General features: G+C 33.0%; 1 protein-coding gene across 4 annotated transcripts in view; it reads left to right on the forward strand.

Moving 5' to 3' along the window:
- The window catches only part of LOC150085645 (fibroblast growth factor receptor 3-like), a 509,974-nt gene extending 508,369 nt beyond the window's left edge, over nucleotides 1-1,605 (forward strand). For all 4 annotated transcript variants that reach the window (XM_090374150.1, XM_090374153.1, XM_090374152.1 and 1 more), the window contains one exon: nucleotides 1,370-1,605. In XM_090374150.1, the coding sequence (XP_090230276.1) occupies nucleotides 1,370-1,483 (114 nt within the window). In that variant the 3' untranslated portion in view covers nucleotides 1,484-1,605. The remainder of the gene's footprint in view (nucleotides 1-1,369) is intronic.
- The last annotated feature ends 11,774 nt before the right edge of the window (nucleotides 1,606-13,379 follow it).

Here is a 13,379-nt window from a genome sequence, read left to right on the forward strand (position 1 = left end):
AAGTTCTCAATTGAATCCAAATAAATGATTTCTTTAAAAAATTGCAGTGATATCATCAATATAAGAAATATAAAAATGAACTTAGTGCAGATACTTCTTCATCCCTAAAACAATCACCTTGCTTATAAGAGATGTTGAATATTGTCTCGGTATATTCTGTTGTCTTGTATGATGAGGTATCCATCATATCACCCCTCCCCTCCAATGTGACCATGGTTTCATTGTATGTTTTACAAGGTCATTTAAAAAAATGTGCTCATTTATGTAGAAATTATTTTGAAATCATACACTGCTATCTCTTACCCATGTTACTGCAGATACAGTTTACAAGAGATGTTAGCATTAGAATAGGTTCTAAAATCTGGAGTAGGAGATTACCCCTAGTCAGCAATCATTGCATGATTTCAGCTCATCAAAATCAAAGTCAAAATCATCTGGAATTCAGATTTGGAATCATCTGGAATTCAGCATTTTTAAGTAGAGATTCTTCTATATCATAGATATGTAGAAGATTATTGTTACATAAAAAAAAAAAAAAAAAAAAAAAAAGTAGTAACAACAAGCTATATTTTTACAATAAAAAAACTGCTTCAATATTTTACAGTGAGCAAGGCAAATAATAACAAATTAAAATTTAAAAGCACCTTGTAAATTTTTCCTTTTGCAGATTTTCAAAATTTCATACTCAGTACTCACACAGTCAGGAAACTCACTCCTGAAAGGGTTAATGTAGATTTATTGTAGTATATCAATATGCAAGATTTGAAAGACTAAAAAAGGAGGAAGGGGTTGACTTATATGGTAGATATATACTTAAGGATGATGTTCAAAGTAATAAATAGATAATTAATAATAAACTTATGTGATTGCATATATAACAGAATTTATTTACTTGTTAGCTGTTGTTGAGGATATGTCATGACTTTTAAATCATACAAATGAGAAAATGATGTCCCTCCTTACTACACAAAAAGGTCCCATTGTACTATTCATATTTCTCCTGCTCAGAGCTAGTGTCTTTAATTGGATCACTGACAAAGTTGAATTGACATCCCATGTGCTGCCTTACCACACACGTTTTATGTGGATTATTTCTAGGCTTTCGTCTTAACTGAACTCACTGATATTAATATATTTTTAAGAATTTATTTAATAGGCTTAATAGAACTAAACTTTTGTTTTGAAAAAAAAAAAAAAAATCTAAATTCTAAAATTTTGGTTACATCAAATATTGTTGAATTAATTATCATAAGTTTGGTAACATCTACTGTAAGTTTACTAATAACCATGTTTTATTCAGTAAATAGAATCGAATTTATTTCATTTTCGTTATGAACAAATTTTGAATAACTTTTTGTCTAATTTTCAGGAATACCTTGAACTCAGTATTCCTATTCTAGATACTCCTGCTTCCAGCTGCTCACCCTCAGAAGATGAAACCTCTGACAGTGAACCAGAATTTAGCTGTCCTTCCTCTATTTGAATTATATATTACATCAAAGATCTACCCAGAATGAAAAACAGTTGCCAAAAATTTGTTGCACTTAACTGTTAACATTAAGAACTAATTAAAAACATAATCCCATGAAGAAGTTTTCTAGACTTTGTAGTCTAGTGGAAATATTGATGTCACATACAGTTATTGCTGTTGCTTGCAAAAAATTATAATAGAAAGCTGGACTTTGGATTCTTTAAAATATAAAATGCTGTTTCTTTCTTTCTATCATTATCTATCTGTTTATATATGTATAAATTGAAGTATGAAAGAGAGCAGTATGTATATTTTAGTGTACACATGAATGATGTATATGTTTAAGTCTCTGAAAGTGGAATGACTAGACTGGATCTAAGTCAAAATGTTCAGGATTTTTGTTGTGCAGCAGACTACAGATTTTAGAACTCAGGCAGATTTCATCATTAGAGGAAGAACATTAAGGTATACTGGACTTAAATTTTCACTTGTGTATTATCTTGTATTTAAAAAAAAAGAAAAAAAGAAATATATATATATATATTCAAGATTCGAAGATTCAAATACAAGCCATCTAGAAAGATTACAGAAATATAGATATAATAAATTGTAAATTTTTTTAAACTACTCAGGGGAAATTTTTTTTTGTTAACTTATGTAGTTGTTTTCAACCTCCAAAAGAATACATGTGGCAGTCACTTATGCAGTTCAGAGCCTGAAAGCAAAACACAGTTACATTTTTGTCCATTCTTACAACATATAAGCACATTTTCCATGACAACTAATATCAATATGTAGTTTAGTAATAAGAAAACCTGCTAGTTTTTGAAATAGAATAGTTAGTTATTGCCAATTTTTTAGTTTAAGAGATGGACATATGATTTTATCTACAGTGCATTTTGAATCTAAACAAGGCAGAAATGACTTGCCATTCTTGGGTATTTTTAAATATCATTATTTATAGTTGTTTTCCTTCTTTGTTATTGCCATTCCCTTTCTGATGTTGGGAGGTAGCACAGTGGAGTAGATTTTGAAGTTCAATTAATAATATTTGTAGGAAATTACTGTGTTTAATTTATCTTTATGGAAATGTACCCAGCTTTAAGTAAATTAATGTTAGGATTATATACTTAGTGCTGTATTTCCATAACTTATTTGACCACGGAACAGTTTCTTTAATTATATGAATAACTTGCATAAAAAAAATTAATCATATGCATAAAACATTAATCATATGCATAAAAAAAAACTGTCTTACAGTTGAGTTAATTTCTGCAAGAAATTATCAAAATTTGATCTGAAAGTAACAATAATAAAAAAATAGAAAAAGTAAATCATTTTATTTTATGAAGAAGGAAAAGAACAGAATACATCAAGATCAAGTAAAACATATTTAAATGAGATTTTTGTCTTTTTTTATCACACAATTAGGAATGATGTCAGTAAGTTGGATCCTCAAATCAGGTGCAGCATTATGTCTATTTTTATCTTTTGTGTTGTAGCATAACATGAAAATCCTAATTTAAAACAAGTAGGTTGTAGCAAAGGAAAAGAATACGAACTGTGTGTTTTGCAGTACTTGGTTACCCTTGAATTAGTCTGCTTCAAAAATAATTCAGCAAAAGTTCATTAGCAAGTTTTGTTGTCTCACAACTGAAACAAAACTTTTTTCAGTTGTCAGACATATCACTCACAGTCTTGTGTACTAATGCAACTGGTTTGACTGTAATTGTAAAGGGATTTTGAACCCAAGCATTACTGTCACTTGCTGGAGGAAAATATTTAGCAGAACAAAGTACAAGTCGTTTACATGCTGCACAATGGCACTGCATATATCTTTATTGATTATACAATTTACATTAATCAAAAACAGTCACCAAGTGAAGAGACTGTTTAACAATGAAGAATTTTATCAAATGATGTAAAAATTCATAAGCAGATTCACCTCATTTAATGCTATAAAATTATCTGCAAAGTGTGTAAGGTTAGGCAGCCAATGAGAATTAGTCAAACAATCGGGCAGTCAAAAATGTGGAATCTACGAAAGGCAGCAGTTCACAACATAGCCCAAAAAGTCTTACAAAAACTACTCTGTGAAACTCACCTCACCATCTAGTGCTGAGCACCCATTTTGTTGTACAAAATACAAAATTTTAAATAGTCTGGATTGAAGTGGTCAAGCTTTAATAATTGATGAACTGTACTGAATAATCTAGCACATTTTTCAAAAATGGCATTTTTTTTTTTTTAAAACTTCTAATGCATGCCTATGTAACATGAAGTAAATATTAGTGCTGCACTTTTTATCTGTATTACAGCCCTTGCAGTTTTTTCCTACAATTTTCATGGTGCCATCACTACATACATCAACATGGTTACCATTGAATTGCATGTTTTTGTATAAAATTGTTGATGCAGTTGAATATTTCTTTGCCAGCATCATTACTCTGCCAAGATTTGCATAAGAGCTGGATTCCTTCAATAGATTTGTCAAGCTTATAATGGGCAAGCATGAGCAACACAGCAGCAACATTCTTAATTTGACATGTAACATTGTTTTAGACTTGTACAGCATCTTTTATCTTTCACATAAAGCCTGATATGCAATTCTCCAATCATATGTGCTTCTCTGGCAAGTGCTATATGCTTACTTTGTTTCATGATGCCTCATTTACTGTGCTTGTCTGATTTAGCAATTTTATACATGAAGAATTGAATAATTTTGAGAAAATCATGATGGCACTTGAAAAAAGTGCACCTTTTGTTGTAATATGCAGCATAGTTAGCTTCCAAATGCAGTGGAAGTAAATCCAAAAGACAAATAATTTATCATAATTTGTTTTTTGGTTTCTTTCTATCTGATGTTAATTTGTTGGAATGGATATTATTTTGTCTTGGACAACTTTCCTCCTGATTTCCCAGAAACAAACTGAAGGCAAAGACTGCAGTTGTTCATCTTCACTTTGAAGAATTCAGACTTTTTACTTGTTTGATTCTAACACTGTTTGCACAAGACTGATTATTTATTTATTTATTTAAAACTGTCTTCTTTCAGCCACAATCCACTGCAGAAAGAAGATAAAATCCATGGGGAATAAATTTGTGTAGAATAAGTGTTTAATATATAATAAACATAGAATAACATTACAAATTTGTTGAAATTATAAGAGGATGCACAACATAGATGAGAAATCATCAAAAAGCTTACACATATAAAAGCAAACAGTACTTTGCAACCACATTTTCTAAATGCAGGAAAACTACAGAGAGGAAGAGACTCAGAAATGTTTATGTACTATTTATGTACTGATATCATGACAAAATGAAAGTAAATTAATTAGCATCACACTGCTGCTAAGCTTTAAAAGATCTTTTGCAGAACAGATTGGAATCTTTTTGCTATTATTAACTTTTAGAAGGAAAAATATTATCAGCATTTTTTTGTCCAGAACACTAGTATTCTGTGTAGCAGTTTGGCAAATGCTGCCTTAGTCTATCTCAATCAGATATTGATGTTGATGTACTTTAAAATTATTTAATCAGAAAGCTATCATGACATTTTTCAATAGCCTTTAGAGGCCAAAATATACTAGCAACTTAGGAACTTCATTCATGGCATTTTAACACAAAGGTTAAAAAAATCATGTACAATACTAAAGGTCATGTTTTTACATGACTTTAGTATTGTACTCTAAGCTTATCATCTGAAACTGATTCATGAGTTTTCTAAATAATTATAACTTTCAATATAATATATCAGGGGTAGACAATCTTTTATGTTGAGAGATTGATTTGGGGATGGGGTATTTTCTGACTGGGCAGCCTAGATAAGTAAAGAGTTGGTTTAACATTGTACCCTTTTGCTATGTAGGAGCTATTGAAGATGCACAGTGTCTTCCTCAAAAAATAATCAAACTAAGCTACAGCATAATATATATTTTTTAATATTATATTTAATATGAATATCAATAAAAAAAAAAAAACTTTTATTTAAACTTCTAGAGATGAACTCAATGCACTTGCAGCTGTCTGATATTATGCAAAGTTACAGTACTGTATTTTCCCTATAGGATGTTTAATATGAATAGTGATAGATAATTTTCAGAATTCTTTATTGGGCCAATCCAAGTCAAGAATTATATTTGCATTTAACAATAATGTTATTCATATGCCATTAAAGTCAAGCCTACCTTGAAGAGCAAGCTCCCAGCTGGTTGGAAGGAGAATTCTGCTAGAAGTAATGATTAATACTAGTAGTGGCAAACAATGCAAGAAAGCAAGTTTATAATGTATCAGCCACACACACACACACAACTGATATCACCTCAACATACTCTCTCTAATAGTTTTCTTTTCCTTGAATTAATCAACCTAACCACTTCTACAACACCAGATGGAAGCTTGTTCAACAATAAACCCCCTCCTGGCTAAAGATAAATTTCCACACATCTATTCTGCAATTATCCTTCTATTTGAATTTCTGCACTCTTATGTGTAGTCTGAGCAAGAGGAAATATGCCATCAGCATTGAGATTACTCAATCCATTGGAAGTCTTAAACACCTCAATTATATCTCCATTCAGGTGCCTCATCTCCAAATGCTGCATTTTGCAAAATTGAAGCCTTTCGTGTAAGAGCACCAGACCCTTCACCAATATCATTGTCTTCTCTATATCCATCAACAGCTCCACATCTTTCTTAAAATGGGGAGTCCAGATTTGTAAGCAATGCTTAAGATGTGTTAACCCTTGCCTTATATTAATGGGATAATCACCTCCTGATCTATGCTGGCAAAATTCCTGTTCCTGTATATTATTTATAAAACCTATGAACTATCCTGGCAGCCTACCTGCACTGCTCAGAGAACTTTTTGCTGCCAGCCATCACTGTATCTTTTTGTTTTTCATTAAATACATAAAATTTTTCTTTTATTACTGTAAAAGAAAAAAAAATTACATAGAAATCTGAATAGTCTTCATTATGTTGTGTAGTACACACACAAAATGTCACAATAACAACAACAACAACAAACCAAGTAGTATGTTTTAGAGTATACTCAAAAACATACTACTTGGCCACATATAAACTGTAATATGTGACCAACACTGACATAGCTTCAATACTGACTAGGTTCTGAATTGTGGTACTCATTGCTGCAAAATTTTGTATGTTATATACAGCATGTCAATACTGCCTTAAAATGAACTGAGGATATGTTTGTATTTTGAAAGTATAAGAAAAGTAGATAAGGAAGAGTCTGAATTGCAAGTTTGAAAATATCCCCATTTCGTTAAAAACTAAAAAAAAAAAAAAAAAAAAAAATTGAGATTTTTTTTAAAATTTATTAATTATAAGCTTCATTTGTATATAAAAATCAATTTATATTCTGTGTGATCTATTTATTTTTTTTTTCTATACTAACTGCCTTTAATTATTTTACAACAAACTGATTTCACGCTCTAGACTGAAACAGCAAATTAACAGAATATGGGGTACTTATCTTTATACTTCCATAAAGTATCCTTAAATACTTCCATAAAGTATTTAAAACTTATTTTATAGTTAAACTGAACTAAAGCATTGTTCCATATCACATTTATATTTAAAAGATTTTAAAAACTGCCACTGACATATGGAGGAATCATTTAGAAGTGAAACACACTCAGCTGTAAAAAAATAAGCTACATTGTTTATTTTTTTTTATGTAAAATATTTAATGGTCTTATATATTTTGCTTAATTAAAGGACTACCAACACTGAAATGTTGGGGGAAAAATGATTGTGTAACTGAATTCAGAGAGCATTGTTTATATTTAAGGTAAGGATTGAAACCAAAGAATTAGTGTATATTAGAAAATTCCAGTTTGTACATAGTGTGATGTGTCTATGTGTTAAGCAAGAATAGAAAGCTAAACTGTAAGTGAATAGTAATATCAATGTTTTATTCTAGGTATACACCTATTTATTTATGAAAGATTTTCTTTCATGTTCATCTTTTGAATATATCATTTTTAAGTCACCCATCACTTTTGTAAAATATATTTAATGTATTTTAAAGAAAGAATTTTTTTTCTTTTCACATTATATTAATTTAATTAGATCACTCAATGAATACAGTTAAGATGGAAATATTCCAAATTATGTTCAAAATTATGTTCTGAAAAGGTATCTTAATTTCTGTATGTGCTTAATTTCAAGAAATAAAGCCTTGTTCTACTTTTAATATGGAACTGCTGCTACATTGTTGTTTAATTTATTTGCACAAATTGACAAATAACAGTAGAAAAGACTCTTCTTATACACAGAGTGGTAATAGCATATTTAGTAGCAGCATATATTTAGTATACAGGGATAAAAATTATTACACACAGAGTAGTGGTAACAATGCACACCCTAGGGAATTTCATAGTGTATTATAGTAATAATTTCTATTTTCTTTCTTTGTAGGTAAGTGATGGCTTCGAAATAAAAGAAAATGAGAATGGAAATGGTTTTAATGTGTAGAAGGCCAGGCACTTCAAATTAATTATTTGCAATTGAATTTAACAAAAAAAAAGAAAACTTAGAGGTCTTCAAAGGTTTCTACACATACTAGAAGTATAGCCAATAAATTTAATTAATTTGACATGCTCATGAACATCAAACAGTACCGTGCCTTCTTATGACTGGGAAATAATAGGATTATCAGAAGCAGTGTAGTGCCATTCTATACTTGATAAATAAGTTGAATATGGTATCATTTGTACAGGAAAGACAGGTGTATGAAGTAGTGGTAATGACAAATGATGCAAGAAAACAAACTTACATAGCTTGAGCAAAACAAAAAAATCTACACAGTTCACCCACCTGTAGCCTCCAAGAGTTTGTCTAGTTATTCCTTGAATTTATTCAGTCCATCGACAACAGATGGAAGCTGTATCAACAATCAGCTACCCGTTGGCTGAGAGCAAACTTCTGCACGTCTATCCTGCAACCATCCTTCCTCAAATTGAATTTGTTCCCCCCCCCATGTGTGTAGCACAAGTAAAAGAATGCCATTAACATTCAGGCCTACTCAACCATTCAATACTTTAAACACCTCAATCATATCTCTCTGCAGGTGTGTATGCTCGAGACGCTGCAATTTGCAGAACTCAAGCCTTTCAAGGTAGGAACACCCTTTTGTTCCTTTCACCAGTCTGGTTGCCCTTCTTTGCATCTGTTCCAGTAGATCTACATCCTTCCTAAAGCGAGGCCTCCAGATCTGTATACGGTACTCAAGGTGCAGCCTTACCTTGGCCTTACATAAGGCCATGGTTAGGCTGCACACGAGGTGATTATCCCTTACACAGAGGGATAATCACCTCATTATCCCTGTTAGCAAAGTTTCTGTATATCATTACCAAAACCCTATGAGCCGTCCTGGCAGCATGTCCGCACTGCTCAGAGAATTCCATATCTGACTGCACAATTACCATAGTACCACACAGTTGATGTCACTCTGGGGTTACTGCTATGTAGGGTTTGTAAATTCCTGACATTCTCTAATCTTTGGAAATGGGAAATTGTGGTTCCCGAAATTTTTTTTTATTGATTAAATATTTGCTATCTTTTTGATAAGAATTTTTGTCCGTATTCTTGTCATAAAACACTATAATAATGAAGTGCACGTTGTGGTGTATAAGTAAAAAATTAAAATTTAAGGAGAATTAGATATCTGAAAAGGAGACTCATGGTTTGATGAATGTAAACATAAAATTTTATTGTATTGATACAATGTACAGGTAGGAAACATTCTATACATTTATTCGAAAACATTAAGATTAGCATAAAAGAAATCCTAAGTAAACACTAATCCTGAAAAAAAAAAAAAACAAATAATAAGGAAAACTAATATTAGCATTTAACATTCACAATTATTGTTAAAATGAAATTTTAAACAGTGCAGTGCATTAATTGCTTGGATATTTGCTTAATTACAAATAAGCCCGAAGCAGAAAATTTTCTTTCATTTTGGGTTGAAGTAGGTCTAATTATTAGAAGTGCATCTAATAAAATTTTTTGATTTGGTTATCAGTGTACATGTCGCTTCATATGAATTCATCTTACTTCTTAATGATGAAAATATCTTATTTGATTGGATTGCTCTGTTTTTGCCATTGAAATGGATATACACTGGTGTTCAAAGAAAGTGCATCAACCCTTAAAATTGTAATTGTCCAAATAACGTAAGTATATGACAATATTTCTTACAGATTGCATCAGATAAGATTGACATGCATAGGTAATGATGTAATATTGCATCAGCTGTTACTTTCATCTATATAAGCACTCTCTGCAAGAGTTGCAGTCATTCCTTGCTTGTATCAGGACAGCAAGTTACGTGCAGTTACAAAGAAAGCGTGCTATTGTTGCTTTGTGAGGATGTTCTTCCCATCATATTGCTTATAGAGTATCTTGTAATCAGTTGACAGTGAGTAGATTTCTTTCGAAACTCAAGAATACTGGTTCTGCTGATAGGAAAAAAGGAACCGGACGCAAACGAGTCTCTACGCCAAAACAGGACTGTGTTTTGAAGCGCTTATTTTTGTCTGAGCTGAAAAGAGAATGGGAAGAACATACAGGAGTGGTAGCAAGTGCAGTAACAGTCAGAAGATGCCTCTTCAAAAATGGACTTGTAGCCCATCATCCTAAGAAACTCCACCTCACACAAAAAATGAAAAAGGCCCGATTAATTTGGTGTAAGGAGCATATCAAATGGACCTTCCCGAACAGTGGAATTCAGTTATTTTCTCGAATGAGAATAAATTCAACCTGCATAGCTCTGATGGGAGACAAACAATTTACCGTAGACATACCATCCAGACAGTATGGCGTCTACAGTGAAATTCTCTACCAGCCAAATGATATCAGGGTGCATTTCGGATTGCGGACTAGATAATCTGCAGTTTATAAAAGGTTCCATTAATATCAATGGATACCTGGCTATATTGGAAGCCAAATTGCTGCCAACCATTAGAGACCATTTCAACTTGCCAAGTAACTGCATCTTTCAGGACAACTCTGCTCCTTGTCATCGGGTGAAAAGTGTAAGAAGGCACTTCTGTAGTTACTTTGGTTTCATTTCTGCATTAGACGTTTGACAGCAATGTGTTTACATTTGTTACAGGTGAAAAAATGGTTGGAAGAACGGTCCATTAGAACTCTTAGCTGGCCAGGAAACAGCCCGGACCTGAATCCTATATTTGGAGTGACCAGATGGGTAAAATGGGAAGGTTTTTTTTTTTTTTTTTTTTTTTTGGCCGATGCTGTATAAGCTTGGTTTCTTGCATCATATGCCTCAGCTAATGCTAAATGAAGGAAAGATGGTTTGAAAACAGATGCACAAACGTTTACCATTAGCCAATGTGTGGTTGATTGCTAGAACAAACTTCTGTTGTTGTGGAGGTTGACAGTTTAAATAAATTAAACAAAGAACTAGACAAACTATTTGAGGGAATAAATAAGTGAAATGGGAGGTGACTTTTTTCCTTTTTTTTTGCTGATGCTGTATAAGCTTGTTTTCTTGCATCATATGCCACTGCGGGAGTGTAAAAAAGCACTTGACAGTCATGGTTCAGTTCAGTTTCTTGAAGTTTACCATCATATTTTCAACTCTATTCTTGTAGTATGGATCCTTTTTGTTCTCAACAACAGACCTGAAACTAATCCATGCCTGTTTTAACTCTTTTATTTATAGTTTCCTTAAAATCTCGGTCCCTTGTCAGTTTGTGTTCCAATAAAAATACCCTGTTTTTGCTTCTCTTGGGTGGTCAATGGGAATTTAGTACAAAGGTAGCTGAAGCAGGGACCTTCATGAGGTAAAGCTTTCAAAAACTTACTCCTTACCCGACTGTCCCACTAATACAAAATCCGATAGCCTTGTGGATTAACTTGAGGGAATCTGCAAGGCTCTGGGTAGGAATTTTTAAAAAAGGAATCTGTTTTGTAGAGGTAGTATTCATTTGAACAAAGATGGTGCAAGAATTTTTTGCCAGTGTCATCGAGGATGCCCTAAGGGTTCAGAGAAACTGACAACTGGGGGGGGGGGGTAATTTAGATCCATGTTTATCTGATAAAGTGGGTCAAAGTATTGCTTGCACTCACCTCATGGATTCTTGTTTGTTGCCACAACAGCCAATGATGATAAGATGTCCTGAGGATAGCAATGTGGGATTGGTTGGCTGGGCGGTTTAAGCTTGTTTTCAAATGAGGGGGAAAGATAAAGCTTGGGATACAAACCTAAATAACTTCAAGGAGTCTGTCAGGATAGTAAACTATAGAAGCATACTTAGCCCTGCCTACAGTAATGTCAGGAGCATTGTCAACAATTAGTTGTCCTAACCAGGACAACTAATTCTGATATAACAGGGTTAACAGAAATGTAGTGCCACCCAGCAATTGGGGATGATGAGTTCCACAATTATTATGTGTTTAGGGAATATAGAAGGGGGGGTAATGCTTCTTATCAAAAGTAGCCCGAGTGCAAAAAGAGCTTTCGCTGAGTCTGCCAGCATAGATTCTGTGTGGTGTGAGTTAGTTGGAAGCAAAGGAATAATGAGAGTGGGAGTAATCTACAGTCCAGAAGATTGTGAAGAATATGATGAGGCTACATGCAGATGGAATGGGCAAACAAACATGAATGTCTTATTATGGGTTACTTTAATCCGCCAAAAAAAAAAAATACTAAAATTTTTTAAAATAAACTAGATCAGTGGTTTCCAAACTACACAGATCTACGAACCCATTAAAAAAATAAAAGGTTTGCGGACCCCCCCCATATGTGTGTGCATATATAAATAACACCTGTATGTGCATTTGTTTCTCTGTGTATTTATGAATACTGGCCTTTCTGAAAAGAAAATCCAAAGTTTTATGATTAAAATAACTCAACTTTATTCTTATTTTCATATAAATAAATAATAATACAAATAATAAGTAAATAATACAAATTTGTTATACTGCATAGAACAAATAATACAACCAGTTCTAGAGGATCCATTTTGCGGACCCCCTGCGGATACAAGTTTGGGAAACACTGGTCTGCGAATACAAGTTTGGGAAACACTGAACTCACATCTGGTGAGTTCACATGGGCTTGGCAAACCCCGGGTCCTGAGGTGGATATCATCATTCTTCTCTTTTTGGTGATTCCTTTCTACTCTCTCTCTCTCTCTCTCTCTCTCTCTCTCTCTCTCTCTCTCTCTCTCTCTCTCTCTCTCTCTCTCTCTCTCTCGGGGTAACTCTGGATTTTTTTTTTTTTTTTTTTTTGGCTGGTGCAGCATAAGCCTCAGGCTTCCTTGTACCATATGGCTAATAATAAAGTACCAGGGGCAAGAATATTCTTGACGTCATCATTACTAACGAATTAGATGACATTATATAGTACAGGAAACATTGTGAAGATGTGATACAATCGTCATTTGAAGATGAAAAAGAAAGTTGCAGTAGTTAAAGGCACGGTTTTAACTTCAGAAGAGGGGGAGTTTGACAGTTTAAAGCACTATATGGCATCTGATAATTGGGCAGATTGCAGAGCAAGAACAAATTAGCATTAGTAGAGGCATATGATTCAATTAAGCAAGCTTATACAGCATCAGCCAAAGAAAAAAAAAACAAAAAACTTTTCCATTTCACCCATCCATTCCGCTCAAATTATTTGTCTAATTTTGCCTTGAATTTACTTAGGCTATCAACTTCTACAACAGATGAAAGTTTGTTCCAGCAATCAACCACCCGCTGGCTAAAGGCAAATTTCCAAACATCTATTCTACAAATAAAGGTAAATTTCCAAACATCTATTCTACAACTGTCCTTCCTCAATTTGAATTTATTGTCCCCTCTGGAAATTAATCCCAGCAACATGAAGTATCCGATCAGCATTGAGCAT

This window comes from Mastigoproctus giganteus, chromosome 5 (assembly GCF_048544385.1).
Source record: "Mastigoproctus giganteus isolate SK-2022 chromosome 5, ASM4854438v1, whole genome shotgun sequence".
Taxonomy (NCBI): domain Eukaryota; kingdom Metazoa; phylum Arthropoda; class Arachnida; order Uropygi; family Thelyphonidae; genus Mastigoproctus; species Mastigoproctus giganteus.